Source organism: Protomyctophum parallelum (assembly GCF_964188405.1).
Source record: "Protomyctophum parallelum genome assembly, chromosome: 14".
Lineage (NCBI taxonomy): Eukaryota > Metazoa > Chordata > Actinopteri > Myctophiformes > Myctophidae > Protomyctophum > Protomyctophum parallelum.
In genome coordinates, this window is record NC_139709.1 from 24,202,160 (window position 1) to 24,223,972 (window position 21,813).

At 43.6% G+C, this 21,813-nt stretch overlaps 1 protein-coding gene across 1 annotated transcript in view; it reads left to right on the forward strand.

Annotated features, from left to right (window-relative positions):
* The first annotated feature begins 950 nt into the window (after positions 1-950).
* The window catches only part of jph1b (junctophilin 1b), a 28,556-nt gene continuing 7,693 nt past the window's right edge, over positions 951-21,813 (forward strand). The window contains exons 1-6 of the mRNA XM_083782290.1: positions 951-1,603; positions 9,870-10,617; positions 15,970-16,088; positions 19,839-20,084; positions 20,397-20,833; positions 21,231-21,327. Of these exons, the coding sequence (XP_083638416.1) occupies positions 1,225-1,603; positions 9,870-10,617; positions 15,970-16,088; positions 19,839-20,084; positions 20,397-20,833; positions 21,231-21,311 (2,010 nt within the window). The 5' untranslated portion in view covers positions 951-1,224 and the 3' untranslated portion in view covers positions 21,312-21,327. The remainder of the gene's footprint in view (positions 1,604-9,869; positions 10,618-15,969; positions 16,089-19,838; positions 20,085-20,396; positions 20,834-21,230; positions 21,328-21,813) is intronic.

Below are 21,813 nucleotides of genomic sequence, written 5' to 3' on the forward strand. Positions count from 1 at the left end.
TAGGTGTACTGTGCAAAAACTTGTTTTGCACAAAGCGGCCTCCTGGTGGCGCTATAACAGGCCGTTCTGGAAATTTTGGGGCAGAGGTTCATCGTTGGCATCCAGGGAGTTTGTGTGCAAAATTTGGCATCGACCGGGTTAACGGTGCCGGAGATTAGCTGCTCACGGACACACACACGGACGGACGGACACACGGACGGACGGACGGAGTGCAAAACATACTCTCCCCCCATGCCTTCGGCCTGGTGGAGACAATAAGCATAATGTAGGCCCTACTATAGGCTCCATCTGGTGTCTGTCCAGAATATCTGGACTATGACATGGGCATGCATTCAAAGCAGTAGGCCTACTAATTTTGCGTATGTCTCAAGTTTCCTAACCTGACCATGTCGATTAGAAATGAGAGCGAGCAGTCCCACCCAGTACCAGAGGATGTCGCTAATATGCAATTTATTCTATTGAGTCTTCAGCAGTCAGCACACCTGTTTGATCCAATACAAGTGTTGAACTGACTGTATGTTATTACTAGGCTACATTACTTGTAAATAATTTCTAACTTGATTGTCTCAGCGGGTAGTTAAAGTAATAGCCTTTAACCCCCCCCCCCTCTCCGAACCTATTTCTTTCTTCTTAAAAAAAAATCCATACCAGTATTATGCTGATTGATACAATAGTGGGTTGTGGGTGGTTGTGGGTTTCATAAAGCAAGCAATTATAATGTCTGTATATATACATAGGCCTAAATCATCTTATTATCAATATCATCATCATATTTTGTGGATAATGTGAGTGTGACCCACATTGCTCAGTCAATGCTCGCTTATTGCTTCCGATTCCTCCACCACCACCACCACCATCATCATCATCATCATCTCTCTGACTCTCCTCCCTCCTTCTGTCAGGCAGACATAGAGGGGGGTGTGGGAAGTCATAAAACACACGTCAGTGGAGCGATTCTGGCAGCCGTGGCGGCCGCCTCTCACCCTCCCACGTCCCGCTCCAACAAACCAACCACCAATGCTCCCAGCGACCATCACTCATCGCTTGTCGGTGCCTCAGACCCCCGCCGAGGTCGCTCTCTCACTCGGAAGCCCACTTTCGTTGCGCTCGCCGCACTTTCCCACCTTCGGACTTCGACTTGGACCACGGGAGGTATTATAACCTGCAGAATCCCCCCGGGCGCCGCGCAACTAGTGCTCCCCCTCGAACATCCTCGTTTTCTGAATGACGGGCGGCCGGTTCGATTTTGACGATGGTGGCACATACTGTGGAGGCTGGGAGGACGGCAAAGCCCACGGACACGGCCTGTGCACCGGGCCCAAGGGTCAGGGCGAGTACGCGGGCTCGTGGTCCAACGGGTTCGAGGTGGTCGGCGTGTACACCTGGCCCAGTGGGAACGTGTACCAGGGCTACTGGGCGCAGGGGAAACGCCACGGGCTCGGCGTGGAGACGAAGGGGCGGTGGATTTACCGAGGAGAGTGGACGCATGGATTTAAGGGTCGCTACGGAGTCCGACAGAGCCTGAACACGCCGGCCAGATACGAGGGGACGTGGAGTAACGGTCTGCAGGATGGATATGGTGTGGAAACGTACGGGGATGGAGGTGAGAGAGAGAGAGAGAGAGAGAGAGAGAGAGAGAGAGAGAGAGAGAGAACAGCTAGAGCAACAGTAGTGCAACATCTCAGCTGCTGCCGCCCACAGGCTCAGCTCAGCTGCATGTGGAGCCCACGCTTTTATATATATATATATATATATATATATATATATATATTATGAAATTAATTGCATTTCATATTAGTTAATGTCATTTCACATGGGTTGTATTTGCTTTGCAGAGTGTACACTGAGACAGCTTGCACTTGCACCAGCTAGTTATAACCTATAGGCTAAGTTTGTTTCCATGCAAGATTGTAACTGAACTGGTTGAGAGCACAGAGGTCATGGCTTAAAATAGAAGACTCATCGCTGAACATGGCTAGGTAGAAAGAAAGTACCAAATTATTTTGTAGAATGCCATAGAGGGATTTTACACTGATTAGCATTGATCAGGTGTAGCAGGAGAATCATTTGTTTGAATTATTGGTATTTTATACAGTATCCTAACAGTAGCCTAAGAATAATAAAGTAGATCTGGATTGTTTTGTAATCAAATTACTATTCTTCAGGTTACTATGCTGTATACATGTTTGCCAACTCAATTCAAATTGTATTACAAAAAAAACATGAAAATGTAAATTGCTTTAGTAGCATGTATCAAACTATTATAACCAGTTATTATGTTGTCGTGGACATATGGTTAGGATAAGCTCCTAAGGAAAACTTGCAGAAGCAAAGATTTTAAAATGTTTACTTTAATATTTTTCATGATTTTTCAAAATTGCCACAATGTTAGGCTATATATATATATATATATATATATATATATATATATATATATATATATGTATATATATTCAACCATGGCACTAAACTCTAAAAGTATTCTGTCAAACTAATTAGACTCTGGGTTGGGTGTGTTAGTGACTACACACCGTGACACCTGTGTGCATCAATCTAATCAATGCAAACTGCCATTCCCACACATCCTCAAGAGAAGTGTTAATTAAAAATATGCGATATAGGATTACCGGATATGTCAATTGAAGACAAGTCGAGAGCTAAACATGCAAGATACCAGAATGGTCCTTTAAGGAAATAATTTGTGTTGATAATTGACTATGGTATGTAGCTAGACGAAAGTTTCCCAACAACACAACCTGCCAGAGCTTTCTCACTATGGAGGGGGGGGGGGGCTGTCTCTCTGTCACACATTATGTCATTTCTGTCCCTGTCACTCACCTACCTCCAATCAGTATCCCCTTTATTCTTTTCTAGTTGGATGTGGCGTGATGCATAAACATCTTATCGGTGTTGGAAACCTCATGAACCTGGTTTGAATGGGGGTTTTTTTGGCCTCTTTACAGCTACAGCTATAACCAGGAAAGCATCTGTGTCATTTTAGATTTGAGCTACGGGTATATGCTATTCAAAATTGAGATATACCTGTGCAAACTCATATCGCATCACTGCCATGCTCATGAAAATCTCTGCAAATCTTTGAATATATATATTTAAAGTGAACATTTCAAATCTTTGCTTCTGGGGGATCCCTGGAACAATTTAATATTTTAATATTTTATTCCTTACCCGACGTTGATCATTGAACAATTCTAAAATATGAAATGGATCCAATCTGTGAAGCCTGCCACAGAATTTGATGCCAGGTGTCACTTTTTTGTTTTAAAATTGTGGCTACCTCATTTTGGAACGACCATCTTCATAGTTTCCAGTCCATATTTTGCCAGTAGATCTGTCCAACCTCCTGTAGAGTCTTCTAGAAGGAAAGGAGACAGGTGTAAGAGATCTGTCAGAAAGCTTATCCCCATGCAGTACCATGCCTACTTTGCCTAGTGGGAATCATGACGTCAGAGAATATGTAGTATTTATTGACTCCGCCAGGCCGAAGGCGTGGCAGAGAAGTTGTTTTCGCCTCTGTCCATCCATGTGTCTATGTGTTTGATTAAGGACTTGCTGTGATTGGCCAGTAGCCACTTTGAGTTAACCTGACTCTGCCAGATTGCGGCAGTATTTAGTTCACCAGTTCCCTCCTCCTGCCTGCATCTGGTCTCTCTCAAGCAGAAACGATGAACTAGAAGCAGCGGGACAAAAATCTGATATCTCCATAATAATTTCGAGTTGTAGTCTTGTTAGTTTGTGTGTACATTTGCGCCGTTGCAGCGATTCAAGACGTCATCAGTCTCACGTTGATCCCGCCTCTTGCGGTTGCATATTGCTCCGATCAGCATTTGCTGATGTTGTGCAAACATCACACAAATCACTACACATTATCTTAGTCATGTGATCAAGACGGATCTGTCTGATGTTACACATTTTATCCTGATTGGCTAAAACTGGCATCCAAAGTTTGCAGGAGTGGCCCATTTTGAACAAAGTGTCTCAAATCATTGACACAGCGTTTGATTGCCGTGAAACTTTGCACGCACATAATCACACTAGGCCAAGGAGGAAATGCCACACTACAAATTTCAAATCAGCCTCATGGTGGCGCTATAACAGACCAATTCACGTTTTTGCCTACAGTATAACTTGAACCATAAGGCATAGAATCAAAATTCCCTTTGTCTTGGATTGCTTAGATCATTACAGAACTCCCCAAATAAGCCACGCCAACAGGTTTCCACCATGTTGTGTTTTTTCACAGTTTTTGCTACTTCTCCTACTGATTTTATCTAAACCTCAACCAAAGTGGTACACATTATCTCTGGAGTCATGTGAACAAAATGTATCTGATTCTATTTCCGATTTCAAACTTTGCTGGAGGGGCCTGTTTTGCACGACATGCTACAAGCACCGCTGGACCGATCAGTGGGAAACCATGCACGCACACTCCCAGTAGACCAAGGAAGTTTTCAAATCGACCAGCACTACCATGAGACAGATTTTAGCAAAACAAATATTTTGTCCAAACCTCGTGCAAATTTATCTCTGTAGCCTAGTTATGTGATCAACACTTTTATCTGTCATATTTCTCACATTCCATTCCGATTGGCTATGATTGGTCTCCAAAGTTTGTGAGGGTGGCTGTTTTTTTTTGCACAAAATGCCACGCATCATGAATGCAGTGCCCAATTGCTGGGAATTTTGCACGCACATTGCCACTAAGTCAAGGAAGAACTTACAACCCAAAACAGCCTACTTCATGTTTTGGCCTATAAATCCCTAACCACACCAAAGGGTCACCATGCAACTCCTTGGATCCAAACAGTTGCAAGGAGTTAACATTAAAACCGTCTCGACCCTTTGGTGTGGTTTGGGCCATTGAATTCCATGTGTTGAATCACTAGGGTCAACGTGCAACAAGACATATCACACCGCAGGGACAACGCTAAAACCGTCTTGACCCTTTGTTGTGGTTAGGGCTTAACTCTTGAACCGTAGGTCACACAATCAACATATTTCTTTCCCTAAACTCCTTGGATCACACAACGTAAATACAGTATAGGCCCTGTTCATGCCAGATTACTGCCATTGTAATGACGATTTTGACCGTATCCGTGGCAACAGCCATAATGTGTTTTCTTCAAAACACCGTTTTTGCTACTACTGCTACAGATCTTGTCCAAAACTCACACGAATTGGTACACAAGTTTTTTCACTTAAATGCTGTAAATCTAATTTAACATTGAGAGTATAAATGGACTCATTTTCTGTGTAGAGAAGTGTCAATTGATTCCTTTGCAAAGCATAAAAGCAAAGATTCTTTGTTCCATTATTTAGTAATTTGCTCTCACAAACCAACTTACTTACTATAAGGGTTGATGAATAAGTATGAATGAACTCTAGTCAAAAAACAAGGTGCAAAAATAGTAGAATCCAGAGTAGTGCCTCTAAAGAAAGAAAGATAGCAGGTTAATAATGAACCTGCATGTGGCCAAGAAAAAAAGAAAAACGATCTGCATATAGTAAACTAGCATCTATCAAAAAGAAAGGTGACATGAAGAGATACAAGAAGAGAGAAGTTGCCAGTTCAAAAGTAAAATGATATTATAAGCAACCGGTGTGTAAGGGCGTACTACATAAACAAGATGCATTTTAGCCAAGCTGAGTACCAATTATCACTGTCTATCCCTCCGTCTGTGAGCAGAGATCACGGGCACTGCTGGACCGATTGGCGTGAAACTGCATGCACACTCCCATTGTAGAACCTTTTTATTTTTCAAATTTGCCTCATGGTGGTGATATAAACAAGACGATTTTTGCAAAACACACTTTTTGCTAAGTGGCTCTTAGCTCCTTCAGATTTTGACCAAACCTAACACAAATTTATACAGTCTGCCATCATTTGATTAAGTCGTATCGTATCTGTCAGATTTAAACATTTTCATTCCTATTGGCTATATGCCTATCTTCCAGTTGCCCATTTTGCACAAAATGCCATGAATCATGAACGCATGATTCATGGCACGTGTCCGATTACCATAAAACTCTGTGTACAGCAGTGGTTGTCAACGTTTTTAGGCCATAACCCCCCAAAATAATCATATTTAAACTGGGGACCTGCCACCTAAAGCTCTTGGAATTGTAGTCAATACATTCAGTTTGACTCGGTTCCACAGATTTGTGAAAATAGCAGAGCTTGTAGATCTGCTATTTTTTTGCCATTTTAGCCTCTTTCTAATATTCTTTGTTTGACCAGTTTTTATCTAGTTTGTTGATTACTTTGGATGCAGTCATGGTCTTTCTTTCTTTCTTTTTTGAGCATTAAAAAGGTCTTAATAGTCCTTAACATGTCACTTCACTGTCAGTGGGGACCCCCTCAAAATCAACCCCTGGATGTCCCGACCCACAGGTTGAGAACCACTGGTGTACACTAGTATGTGTGTGCACTTGCACTGTACTGTATGTTGGGGATTTGTAGACAGATTCAAAGGACTGTTCTGTTGTGGTGTCACTGTGTCTTTTAGTATTTGATTGTGTATTTGTGTTAGTTTACTTGACACATTTTGACACATTTCTCTGTGTGGACAAATGTCTACTGCCGGTACACTGCACAGACAGAAGGTTAGTATGCAGTTTAGTCTATAATATGGGCTAAATTATTTTCCTGTCCTCCTTTTTTTTTTTTATCTGTTGATTTGGTTTCACTGTGAAGCCAGACATTGCGTGATAGATTTGGAATGCCTGCTAATGAATTCAAGTTGTAAAATAATTTCCAGTATGCCTATATGATTTCTTGTTCTTATTCAATGAGACAATAGAGTAGGCTTAGGCTTGGTAAGTGATTTCAGGGGTGTTCCATTTCCAAGTTAAACATTTTCCAGGGATTTATCCAGCGTCCTCTCCATAGTCATATGCAGAAGACTTCTTTGACATAGCAAGATAGTTGTTGGAGTTATGTTTGGCTGTGCAGGCAGGCTTCCCAGCATCTCAAGTTACTTCCATCTTTTAAAATAGCACACTCTCCCTCCAACTGAAGGCATCAGGGCTACACTGAGAGGCACAAGCCCTCAACTGGTCATAACGGCTGGTAGATATAAACATAAGATCACAACAGTTTTATTTCTTAGTTGCCAAAATAAGAATAGAAGGCATTCGTTGATCTGTGATCACATTTGACTGCCTGCCACAGCGGTGGCTAGTACTGGACTTGTAGACAAATTTCACCAGCTTTGATGAGTGCTGATTTTGATTCCTAGGAAAGTTCCTATGCTCAGCAAGATGGAACTTGATATTCTCAACCAACCTGGGCTTGAAGTCTCACTCATCAGCTCACTTTGTGTTCAGAAAATAGATCAACAAAAATATTTAAGATATTATAGTCCAGGGGTCAGCCACTATGTTTGTGCTCGGACCAATATCTGTCCAGTACTTTATATGGGGGGCCGGACTGCGGCGCCACCCGTAGGGCGGAGTTGCGAGAAATGTTGACCTTTTTTAACGGCCAAATTAGAGAAATATCTCAATTTAAATGAACATAAGACTGTTTTCACCCCCATGCCAGCTGCTCTCCCTGTACTGCCAGGCTCAACATGGAGTATCAGTATGTTATAATAAGTATAATAATCCTTCTTTTATGTGGGGATAGTTTCTCAATTTGGACATAATAGCTTACATGTGAGACTGTCTGTCTGATTGATTGAAAAAAATATCGTATTCTCCAAATTATCTCACGGGCCAGATACTACAGGGGGGGGGGGGGGGGGGGGGGAGTTGCCTACCCCTGTTGCTGTCTTGGAATCATAAGGTTCCTGATCCGACATCCCATACTCCTTCTGGCTGCATGTCAAGGTTCCTGTGAGAAGCCCCTGAACCCCTAACTGGCTTGCATGGTAGTCTTCGCTGTTAGTGTGAATGTGCGTGTAAATGTAATGCACATTGATAAGTGCTTTGGAGGAAGGAAGTGGAACTGTAATGCACCATTCACCGCATGGATGATTGATGGATAGAAGTGTTCTAGGGTCAAAGCTGAATCTGCTGAAAAGGCCATTGGTTAATTATGTAAAGAGTACATATTCTACACACAGCCACTCTGTCTTAGACTAATTCATTATAGAAATAAAGGTAATGGGTCGCACACACCAAGAAATAAAGTTAATGGGTCGCACACACCAAGACTGTGCTTTAGTTTTTATTCTTGCGTAATGGATCAATGACAGACGTTTCGGCTCCAGCCTTCATCACTGAAGAAGGCTGGATAGCAAGAATACAAACTAAAACGCAGTCTTGGTGTGTGCGACCCATTACCTTTATTTCTATAATGTGATTTGAACGGGTCAGAGTGCGGTGGTCACAAGAAAAGTTAGACTAATTCATTACATTTAAATTGGATGAGGTAATATGATAGTTGAATATTGCCCTTTTACTGACATCATCAGCTGGATCTTTAATTCCACATAGATGGCATAAACTACAATTCGCTGAAATGATGCAAGTGATTATTTATACAAACCTACACTTCAGCCCTATATACTGTACATTTCACACATTTGAAAAACCAATGAAATGGGATATTCTGTATAATAATGAGTACTACTTTTGGTTCTTTAAGTATATTTTTATAGAAATACTTTTGGACTTTTGCTCAAGTCTATTTTGAATTCCAGACTTTTATTTCTACATTGCAGTATTGCTACTTCAAACATGTGAGTAGTACTTTCTCCACCACTGGCATTGTACCATCTTTCCAAGCCTGTGCCTGCATGTGCTCATGATTCTATCAGGTTTGAAAGAGGATTGTGTATCATCATCAATCACAGACAATGTGACTGTCACGGAGTTCAGTAATAATAATAATAATAATAATAGTTATATAGCACAGGGGTAGCTCCAGTTTCAGTTGCAAAATTTAACCAGATGTATTTTCATTTTCATCGATTTTCCATTGTCTTGGCTGTGTAGGGAAACAGATCACCATGAATGAATGTTGAGGGAAAAACTGCTTATTGCATTCACTGGAAATTAGGAATATTAGGCCAAAAGCCTATATATTCTTCTGCTAACTGATTAAATTATCTTCTCTAGAAAAAAGTTCCAGTTACCTGCCTGTGCATAGCACAAATACGTCCATATGGCCTCACAATCCATATATGGCCATGCCTGACGTCTCAATACTGATTTTTGTTGCTGAAGTTCACGTGGGCAGATGCAAAGATACAAAGATTCACAGCATATGCAGACAATATAAGACATGCCATAATATCAGTGCAAATGTGTGGTGTTAAGCTGCTCTGGTGTGTGTGTGTGTGTGTGTGTGTGTGTGTGTGTGTGTGTGTGTGTGTGTGTGTGTGTGTGTGTGTGTGTGTGTGTGTGTGTGTGTGTGTGTGTGTGTGTGTGTGTGTGTGTGTGTGTGTGTGTGTGTGTGTGTGTGTGTGTGTGTGTGTGTGTGTGTGTGTGTGTGTGTGTGTTGGGGGAGGGGGTATACATTTTAGTCTATTGGGGTAGTGGGTACAGGTCAGCACTCTTACCTCTTTGCTCTCTAGCTTCTGTATCTGATTCATTCATTCATTAATTCACTCCCTTTCTTTTGGTTATTCAATCAGGTGGAAGGTTGGGACCGCTTTTATTTGTATTTATAAGGGGAAAAAAATAAAAGGTTTTCATCCTCAAACGTTGCCTGTCAAGAAGAAGTTGCCAGCCTTCAATGATAGACAACAACACATAGTGTCCTCCCTCCCCTCCTGCCATGTGGTTCTGCCCTGGCCTTCTCTGGCCCCTGTCTGTTCTACCATAGGCTGCTACACTGCTACTTGATGTATTCTTACACATTATTCCTCCATTCAACTCATTGCCTAACTTGTGTCCTGGTGCAGGTACATATCAGGGCCAGTGGACCGGTGGGATGCGTCATGGTTATGGCGTACGTCAGAGCGTCCCGTATGGCATGGCGACCGTCATCCGCTCCCCCCTCCGCACCTCCCTCGCCTCCCTCCGCAGCGAGCAGAGCAACAGCACCGCGCTCCAGGACTCCCTGTCCTCCGACACGCCGGCTGGCACGCGCGGCGGCTTCGTGCTCAACTTCCACTCGGAGGGCGAGGGCTCGCAGAAGAAGGGCCTCTTCCGCCGTGGCTCGCTCTTCGGCAGCCTCCAGCGGCTGCGCAAGTCGGACTCGCGCTCGTCCATCTCGAGCAAGCGCAGCTCGGTGCGCAGCGACGCCATGAGCCGCATCAGCAGCAGCGATGCCAACTCCACCATCAGCTTCGACGGCGGCGACGACTTCCTGCCCCTGGAGGACAACGTGGACGCCACCACCACGGAGTCGTACATGGGCGAGTGGAAGAACGACAAGCGCTGCGGCTTCGGCGTCTCGGAGCGCTCCAACGGCATGAAGTACGAGGGTGAGTGGCTGAACAACAAGCGCCACGGCTACGGCTGCACCGTCTTCCCCGACGGCAGCAAGGAGGAAGGGAAGTACAAGAACAACGTGCTGGCCCGAGGCATCAAGAAGCACCTCATTCCACTGAGGAACACCAAGACCAAGCAGAAGGTGGACCGCGCCGTGGAGGGAGCCATCAGGGCCGCGGCCATCGCCAAAACCAAAGTGGAGATCGCCACATCAAGGTAATACATCCATCTATGACCTGTATGATCTGGTGCATGCATGGGCAACTGGTGCCCGGTGGCCACATGTGGCGCCCGGGGGCCACATGTGGCGCCCCGTGGCCACATTTGGCCCCCACCTACACTTAATGTGGCCCTCAGGTTAATATCCGAATATTGATATATTACTGATTTCAGCTGCAATTCCAAACATGCAAACATGACCCGCTTTCATTCTTTCAGTCTATATTAGTAGCTGAACTAAATAAAGTGCCCCTCGGTGCACAGGTCTCCACCAGGGCAGGTCAGGTTGTGGCCTCCTGGTGGCGCTATAACAGGCCAATGTGAAAAGGGTGGGATATATTCCTCAGCCTAGTAGGAAAGTCTGTGAAAGATATAACGTAAATTGCACGCTGCGTTCATGATTTGAGGCTTTTTGTTCAAAATGGGCCAATCCTGCCAACTTTGAAAGCCAATGTTATCGGACAGATCCGGCTTGAACACACAGAAATGTTACTTTTCAGGATTACAATAAAAAAAAAGGATTTCAATTCAAATATATAAAAAATAGCAGATCTTCAAGCTTTGTGCTTGTAGATCTGCTATTTGAGATACGACAGTATATGCAATGTGGACCTCTGCAGTGAGTGTGGGGCAATAGTGGCCCTCTCCATCTTCAACGTTTCTCACCACTACCCTGTATGATCTGGTGTACGTTGTGGGGATATGTATGAAACTTGTGTCAGCTTACATCACTTGTACTGTGTTGAAGTGTGTTCTAGTTCAAACTTCAAAAGCATTAGGGAGCTAGAAAAAAGAGAACTCACACATTTGAAATGTTTATTTATGTCCACATAAACAGTACAAGGATGCCTTGTACAAAGGACATAAACACTGCCTAAGTCCAGTAAAACGAGACAATAGGAGAACAGCCATAGTTACAATTCAAAGTGCATATATTGTTACATACAGTATAGTTGACATACTTGTCAGAGACAGCAGACATAAATCATGGATCAAGTAAATGACGCGTTCTCCACATGCATGCACGCACGCACTGCACGCACCGCACGCACACACACACTGTGACACACACACACACACACACACACACACACTTCGTTTCACTTCACAGTCTATGAGTGAAGTAAAATTCTCTGTATTATCCATTTGTTATTTGTTACTGAGAGTGTACATATGCCACCAAATAGACCTGTCCATGTGTAAATGAACACTGAGGATTTGACTGTGTACAGAACAGTCTCTCAGTTATCTTTTACAGGCATAACACACACACACACACATGCACACATGCATGCGTGCATGCGCACACACAGGCACACTAATCCATCCCAGAGAGTCGGGCGAGTCTTTGAAGGTTGCGGTGTGTCCATAGTTGACAAGTGTTGGTAAGAGCTTAGGAACGTGTGGAACGGTTTCAGCTTGCGTCACTTTCCCCATCATCTGGGAGGGGTGGGGAGGGGTGGAGGGGCAGAAAGAGAGAGAGACAGAGACACAGAGAGAGAGAGAGAGAGGGAGAGGGAGAGAGTGTGCAGGTCCTATAGCTAGAGTACATGTGTGTGAATGTCCATCTGTCTGTGAATGCATGCATGCGTGTGACTATGTTGGCTTGCCACAGCAGCACTATTTGTCTGAGTGTGTCTGGGTGTGTGTGTATACGTGGAGGCGTGTATGTTTATGCATGCGTATGACTGTGCACGGAACGCATGTGTGTGTGTGTGTGTGTGTGTGTGTGTGTGTGTGTGTTTGAGAAGTGGGGTCTGCCTAAATAAGGCCAGTCAGAAGGAGGCTTATGCTTATCAACAGCTGTCAGGAATACTGTCACGCACATACACACACACTGCTTCAGTTGGGTGCTTGGTCTGGTACTGCAATGTCTCTGGTTAAATCATAGAAGCCAGTGGTCCAGTCTCAAGTCTTTTGGTTTCTATTGTTGCCGCTGTTGGTTGCTCATTTAAGCCTGTAGTTTTCAAACTTTTTTGTTTAACACCTATAAGCAATATTTGCCAAAATAGTCACACCAGCTTGAAAAGTGGTAAAAACTTATTCGGAAATGAGTGCACACAAATACTGATAGTGTAGTAAATAAAAGTACTTTTGTATAGTACACTGTATATTGCAGTAATAATGTGTGGTTGACACAGTATCCCAAGGCAATCCTGGACTAGTCTCTCGGCACACCATTTGGGAATCAGTGGTACATCATGTTTGGATTATCACTTAAGAGAGAGATATAAATGGCAGTGTTTGTTTGTTGCCAGAATCTGTGACAGGCTTCTATCTATCTATATCTGTACATCCCTAAATGTTATGATGAATTGAAAATGGTGGACCCTATTGTAAACGAGTGTAATGCTTTATGGTGTCGTCCACAGTTAACAGTTTTGTGAGAGTTGTGCTTGAAATGTACTGTAATTCTGCAAACTGTTAATAAATACTTCAATCAATCAATCCAAAAAAAATCACGCTAATCACGCTATTCCTAAACGGCAACAAATGAACTACAACCATATAATGTCCAGGATATGAAAATGAAATACAGATCCTGTTGTGAGAAACATCCAGGTGTCTCATGAGTGTAACGTACCTGGCTGCCCACCACCATGGAGACTGGGACTTGAGTCCCCTGTGCCACCGGCTTGGCTGGGCGTTCCAACAAAAACAATTGAACACACAGCTGCATTTCCCCTGTGGGATCAATAAGGGGCAATCTATCTAATTAACTGTGTCTGTGGAGGAAAGCCAGCCTGGCAAGCAATGGCGTGCTTTGTCGCTGCATTAGCAACTCGTACAGGCTGGTGTCCTGTTCAGCAATGGTGGAAAGTAACTAAGTAGCGAGCTTGGAATCGTCTTCGCGTTTGAGTAAGGACGCGCTGTGATTGGCCAGTAGCCACTTTGAGTGGCAGTCGGGGCATTAAACTCTCTTGCCAGAACATGATTTACTATTTTGTCCATATCGGGTCGCAACGCGCACAGGGCTGAGTCGGCTAAGCGAACTTCGCAACGTTCGACATGGCAACCAGCGTGTTTTACCGCGATCGGTGACTGTCATTGTCTTAAACTGTACTTTATCCCCTACTACTAGTAGGAGGGGGGCGTGGCCAGTTACTCAAATGCAAAGAGGATTCCATGCTCATTTACATGTACATTTACTCAAGCACTGTACTTAAGTGCAATTTTGAGGTAGGTGACGCGTGGAGTCCAGGGGTGCCGCAGAATACTTTGATAATATTTGGAATTTATCAATATCACCTCAGTTTAACCAATTAAACCTGCTATACTTAGTAGGACCACCAAACCTCCTTATAGGAGATCTGCAAGCTCTCAACACATCACAACATGAAGTGTTGAGAGCTTGTATATCTGCTATTATTGGTGAATGTTCCCCCCAGAATAGTGATGCTGGGGTTCAAGTGATTAAATGTCAAGTATGAAGTTATTTTCAATCGGTCGTAATTGAAACATATTTACATACCGTATGACATAACAGTGTAATTCAGGGGAAACAAAAACGTTTGAGAACCACTGATCTATTAGTATATGACAATGTTATTATGTTCTATTTCTATGCACTGCCACTGACCACACACAATATATGCGCAGCTAATAATGCATGCAGCACAGTAAATGTAGGCTGATTAGTAAAGATACATGCATAGGCATAGCAGAAAATTGGCTGCCGGTTCTTAGAAATGTAGTTTTAATTCCACCAGACCAAGACGAATTGACTGACCTTCATGAAAAACGAATTGATTTAAGCATAATAGCGTCATACATATCGTCTGTCTGTGGATTGCTTTAATTGGGGACAAAAGTTCTCTTTTGTAGCCAAAAAAGCTAGCAAGGTAAATTTATACTGTGTTGGACACTGAAAATAGCAGTTCAACAAACTCACTATAGGAAAATGTGTCTTTGTCCCTCTGTCCCTCTCTTTGTGTCTGCTGTCGTGTCACTTGTGTGCATGCTCATGCAATATGTTGTCATGTTAACATCTCCCATTACGCCACTGTCTGATCCATGCACATGTGCACACATTGGTGCCTCATTGTCTCTATGTCTGTGTTGCGGGCTGCATGAAAGAGTGCATGCACAGGCGTGCACGTGCACATCATAGTTAACTCTGTGTTTTTGTCTGTTTGTTTGTTGTTAACTTGTTGGTCACTGAGTGTGTGGACTTGTTCCACTCTACGCTGTAGCTTCACAGACATTATGTCCCGTACCATTCATTCACAAACAAATATGAAATAACATAGTTGTCATAACATAGAAAGTTAGAAACATAATTTGGTTATTTGTTATCCTTGACCTACTGTCAGCGTGCACAAATAAATTGGCGTTGCAAGATCCGACAAATATACACAGACACAAATCTGAGAGTCTGCAGAGAAGATTACTACATGAACTACATTTAATTTGGTGTAAAGCAGCACATTTCCTGTTTCTCTCAATGATTCAGCTCTTCAGTCCATCTGTTGGAGGTGTTTCTGTAGATGGTGGCCTGTTCAATTATAGAGGACAATGTAGTTCCGGCAGCTCATTGTCATATTAAACTCCTTTCACAACTGGCATTGATTAGTGAACAAAAAGGTCCATTGCCTGTCTGTCTGTGACCCACACACAGCTCGTTCACTTGTTGTTTGCTTACATTTCTGTCTGTCTGTCTGTCTGTCTGTCTGTCTGTCTGTCTGTCTGTCTGTCTGTCTGTCTGTCTGTCTGTCTGTCTGTCTGTCTGTCTGTCTGTCTGTCTGTCTGTCTGTCTGTCTGTCTGTCTGTCTGTCTGTCTGTCTGTCTGTCTGTCTGTCTGTCTGTCTGTCTGTCTGTCTGTCTGTCTGTCTACCTGTCTACATCACACACTGTATCCCACTGTCAGGTTTTTTTCCCTCCCTACTTTTCCATTGCGAATCTTTAACCCTGGTGTTTGGTAGGACACATGCTGGTGCCTGAAGAAGCTAATAAGTCCAATATATCCCCTGGCAATGGAAGGATTCCCTTCAGAATGAGCGGTAGATATTTGGGTTAATTCCCACATAGAAGATCTCGGTTTGAACCCCAGGTGTTAATAGTTGCACTTACTTCTCTCTGTCGGGAGAGGACATAAAAAGGTAAAAAATGCATTTGTAAATAAATAAACTGGGCTGGACAGGATTTGCATTTAGGAAATGGTTAATGTTGGCACAAATTGCACATAACAAACCTTTTTAGTTTCTGCTTCCACTCTGCTATACATTTCCAAACAAATACTGTCTCATGGCTGTGTTGTCTCTTAGTCTATAACACCTGCAGTTAGATAAATGGCAGCCACTGTTGGACATGACATGACATGACGTGTGTGTGTGCGCGTGTCTTTCACAGGACGGCCCATGCTCGTGTCAAAGGGGATGCTGCAGACCAGGCAGCCGGGTCTGCTAGTCAGGACTCAGACATCGCCAGAGCCGTGTCCAGGGAGCTCTCCCCAAGCTTCCACCAGCCAGGTACGTAACACATGCCATATGTAGACCACTCTTTCCATTTTGTATAATCTCCCCATTTTCTTCTGCTATCTTGTTGAGCTAGCTTTCTTATTTGTACATGCAGATTCAGGCAGGCGACATCAGCACATCTGCACATCTCTGCTGTACACTTACTGTACATGCATGTACACACGCATGCTGTACATACAACATATACAGTACATGCATAGAATAGTAAGAATACATTATGTAGGCTAATCCATTTGTGCACAGTATGAGCACAGGGTGATATATGTCTATACAAGTATATGTTATACCTTAGAATAGACCTATTTGACAGAACGAGCGTCAACGAGCACTAGCTGAAAACACACACACACACACACACACACACACACACACACACACACACTGCAGGAGTCTGTCTAATTTCTCTCCAAAATACCTTGAATATGATAGAATATAATGTAGGATTACTGTCATGATAATCTGGACTTTATATATCGCACACATCAAACGTGTAACTTTCTCTCTTTATATTTTTTTATTATTTTTTATTATTCCAAGGGCCACTAGGGGGGCCTTGGGCCGCCAGTTGAATAGCCCTGAAATAGCCTATATAAAGAAAACTGCCACTGGCTAAATATATAGCGTAAATAGAACTTTACCAAAACAAGAGGCTGAGATGTTAAAGGTCACTTCACTGTAATACAAAATAGATATCTCAGCAAGAGCCACTGCAACCAGATCTGTGTGAGCTCCAATGGAGGTCCTGGCATGTTGCCTGGTACAGTAGCTCCACATAAACCCGGGTTGGAAGTGGTGGAATATAGCTTTGCTCTGGGCAAATACTGTTGTAATACGTGACAATTACTCACATGGAACGCACACTGGGCAAGACCTACACTGTTGAGTGCCTCAGCGGAAGTGCTGGAATTTGGCGGAAGCGGAAACGTGACAACTTCCAGGGGAAGTTCAAACGCTGGCCAGGCCCCGCTTCTGGCTAGGCTATAGGCACTCGTGAGACTCGTGACCAGGCAGAAGAGAAAAGCTGGGACCAAGGCTACTTGGAACCCTAGTGTCTTGTGAGCTTGTAGATCAGTTGTTGTTGTAGATTGTAGATGGTTGCTTTTTGACTGCTGGCTGCTTCAGAGGGGGGAAAGGGGTCGGGGGGAGTATAGAGTATACACTATATATAGCATAGAGACTCCAGTCAACGTCAAGGAGATGGGGCCAAATCCTTCAGAAAGGAATCTGCCTTCACTCCACAGACTTTATGGTAATCCTAAGGATGCTATCAGTATAATCTTAATGTTTTTAACATGAACCTTAATGTGTCCTAAAACAGCATTTTGAAATAGGCCTACAATTTGTTTTTACATGGCAATTGAGATTTTATTGATCAAATTGACAAATTACATTTACGTTACGTCATACGTTTAATAAAGAGTTTTGTCAAGTTATCTTGGAAAGACATTTTCTCAAAACGAACTCTGCATTGTGGAGAGCCAAATTTGTCCAGCAGGCCCTACAGTGGAGTGAGCCCAACATGTGACCCGGGCCACCGAAGAAAGACCTTGCGGTCTTGTTACCATTCGGGTCCTATGCACAAAAATATGGAATCTATATACAGGTTGGAGCAGAAGAAAGTCGGAGGGGGGATAAAGAGGTAGGGGTCATCACCTCCTCCCCCTTTGACCTGCTGACAGGTGAAATTTCAGGCCTGTTTTAAAGGAAGCCAGTGATCTGCTTGTTTTGGGGGAAGGGGTCAGGGCATTCCACACTTGAGTGGCAGTGTTGTGGAAGAGGAATTTACACATACAGTATTTGTTTTAAAAGTGGGTGGCACCAGATCATTGTTAACGCTCCCTCTAATATTGTGGCTGCGGATGTTGCTCACTTTTTTGAGGTAATTATTCAAGTTAATGGGTATTGAAGGCATGAGTTGTACCGGTATTTACAATTTTGCATGTCAGACCCATTTTCAATTGCTTGACTCTATCTTCTACCCGGAGCCAGCCTATGCTATCAAAATGCGCTGCACAAAAGTGGGTCATGGGCCCCAGGCCTAGAAGAAGTCGAGTTAGTTTGTTTTATGATGTTTGGAGCTTAGTCTTCTGTGCCATTGAGATGTTAGAGAACCAGGATGTGCAAGCATAGTAAAAAATGGGCAGTAAAAGGGCTCCTGCTAAAGTCTTGAGGGCCCTTTTGTTAACAAAAGAGGAAATTCTGCCCAAGTATCTTGTCATTTGATTTACTCTTGTGATTGCCCTTGTTGCCATGCTTTCACCTGTCAGTTTATTGTCAAGGATACAGCCTAGATATGTAACCTCTTCTTTGCAAGAGATTACTATGTCGTCGACTCTGACCTTAAAATCATTACATTTACCCTACTAAGGGAATGGTTGGACCCAAAAAGAATGGATTCTGTTTTACCAAGATGCAATGAGAGTTTGTTATCGGTAAGCCAAGTTCGGATTTTGGTGAGTTCTGAGTTCTGGTGATTTGTGAACTGAAAGCCTCCTCAACCCACGTTTCTTTTTGCTTTACGGGTCCATTTGGTTTCATTTTACACTCTCAAGAGTTCAATTATTAAACATCTGTATTACTTAAGTTAATTTACAAGAAGTCTACACAATTAGAGAATGGAGAAGAATTGGTATTTTGATCAACGTTTGATATCTCTCCTATGGTACAAACATCAATACAGTATGGAAATGTGGACATATTCTTTAATTTTGGGTCTGCAAGGCTAAATCTCATCAAATGGTGGTCCGTGGCTCAAATGCAGAATAAATAATGGGCCTTGATATGAAGAGGGTTGAAACCCTGCACTGTGGGGTATATCAGTGATGTTGGCGGGGTCTTATAGTTCTGGTGTCCGGTGGTAGGATAGCACTGCTGCGGGGCCTCATCAGTGACCCAGAGCATGCAGTGAATGCCTGGAAGCCTTTTACAGGTTTCATAAACTGAGGGAGGGCCGAGGGGCCACTTTGAAAGCTCAGCGAGGTCGGGCAAATGCCTCCACTGTGAAATCATGGAGGCCGATACCGGCATCCTAACCATGAACTAACTGACAGTGGATAAAACCTTGAATTATGGTTCAGGCTAAAAGTGACAGGTAGACAAACATGATATCAGGTATTATGGACGGGTTAGGTTTAATCACATTAAAGTTAGCCTTAAATGACCGTATGACAGTAATGACAGTATGACCTAAGAATGGATGGAAGAATGGTAAACGTGTGTACTATCAGGGTTATAAACGTACTTTTGGCCAGCTGGCTTAATGGTCTCAGAATCAATGTAGCCGGCGGGTACAGCTGTTGCTTCTGTCGAAACCGTATTCATAGGTCACCGATTTCAATGTAATGCAACACAGGAACCCCTGCTAGTGTTTTTGGTCGTCCAACAGTTTCTCAACCACTCGGCGGGAGGAGACTCGAAAATAGCAGATCCGGTCTGATAAGCAGCCTTATATATAACTCTGTGGGAGCAGCGGCGATAGTGCTGACGGTGCGCTGAACGCACAGTCGCACACGCGTTCATTCACTGGCAAAAAGTGTCACTCTTGATTGTGTTACGCGCGCAAGCAGCGGGCCCTTTGATTTGGTGTAGCTCCACGGCCCTCTGAGGGGTTGATCACTGCACGCACACACAAAGTTGTGTATACTGATTGACACGGGCACAGCATCAGTGCATGACAATATATGACAATGCCACCAGCTAAACATTTTCTTTGAGAAAGCCTGTACTTCCATGTTATTCCAGGCCCCGACTACATACGACAGAAATACAATGAGCCATTGGAGGTGCAGGAGGTTCCCGTGGAGAAGGATAAATCTCCGTCGGGGAGCCCCCATTTCTATCGCAAGGGCACGACACCCGACTCATCTCCAGCTCAGACCCCCACTTCATCACCTCCCCCTGCCAAGAAGGAAATCATTGTCGAGGAACCTCCTGCTGTTGTGGCCCCTAAGCCCTCTGCGGCCCCTGCTGCCCAGAACCACAGTGCAGGTAGGCTTCAACTGGGATGTCTGCTGTCAAATGATCTGCTGAGGGGAATGAAAAACTACTCTTAAAGTGATCCTAAATGTCATTGACCTGATGACAAAAACATCAATTAATCAGCAACAAACAATCTTTGTCTCTTTGCCCACTTTACACAGCCTGACAAATCAGTTGGGCAATATTTTTCTGCTAAAAATAAATTATTATTAGAATTATTCTTTTACATTTGTTTTTTATGTTGTTTATATATGTCCTTTCGTCTTTTCTCAATTTCCTTCTCTCCTCACCCTCTGTCCTTATTTTTGCTCTATGTTGCAGGCCTACCCAGGGTGCCATCGAAGCTGTCTCTCAAACAGGAAGGGCGAAAACCAGAGCTTCCTCCAGCTCTCAAACCAGCCGCCCCTGCCGCCAGAACAAACAGTAGTGTCCCCAGCAATGGGCAAATTCACTCCCACAGCTCCCACAGCTACTATGTCAACACTGCTACTGTCAAGCAACCACCGCCGGATGAGCCAAGCGGCGTGGAGGAGGACTTCCACCCGTCGTGCCTCGCTCGCTTACCGCCATCCGCGAAGCTCCTGGCGCCGAGCGCGTCGCCTGCACCGCCCCGTGTGCCGGCGCCTTCACCGGCTCCGGTTAAAGAGAGCGCCAAAGCGCCGTTGAAAAAACAAGATTCACACAAACCAAAGAGCCTTGCGGAAACCAAGAAAGCCAGCATGGAAATGACCACCAACGATATTGTGGTGGAGGAGTCAGTGAGTGTCATCTCAACCATATTTTTATATAGTCAATGTGGGAACATTACCAGTGTGTTATATGTTGACCACAAGTGCCTGCACAGCAAAATCCTCAGTGTTTACCCGAACTAAAATAGGCCCTTATACTGTAGGACGGTCATGTTTTGCACTCGCAGCAGCTCGGACTATCCAAATGTAATTTTTAATGAAAGTGCTGATGGCTCACCAGGTACATGTAGACAACAATACTATTAAGTCATTTAAAAAGTACAGACAGAGGGATAAATTGTCTTGTAAGTTGGAAAGCTTCTTGGGGAGACCACGATGACATTACTGTAGGCTATGTACCGGTATGCATTATCCACACTAATCTAAGAAAAATCCTAATCATGTTAAACTATTCTCCTACTTCCAGGGTCCCAACTCTATCCTGGTGGCTCTTGTCATGCTGCTGAATGTTGGACTAGCAATCATTTTTGTCCATTTTCTCACCTGACCTAATCTGAATGAAGGTAAGGGTCTTTTTTTCTTCAGTAGTGAAAAGCAGACAGATGCATTTGTATTTTAATAATTATAATAATAATTATAATAATTGCGACCAAAGGTCGCACACTGTATATGGTGCCAAGGTCTCGTGACATCATGTGACATCATCAGGGATGGAGATGTGGAGACCCTTTTAGTTTTAGTTCCCTGGTGTCATCACTATTGGCCAGCAACTCTACATCTGACCTCAAACACTTAGATCTCCAGAACCTGTTCTGACATTGCATATGTTCCCCATCCATCCTTCCTCTTCGATATCTCCCTTTTGACTGATACCTCTAGACGAGTCTGCCCCAAAGTTATTAGTGCAGCCGCACCCGGCAGCCGGCTTTAGTCGCCCTCAGGCGTCTTACTGGTAATAATAATAAGAGGGACATCCATGATGTCTTTATGATGTTGTGACCTTTAAATAATGTAAATAAAACTTTTACACAGTGACTTTTACAGTCATT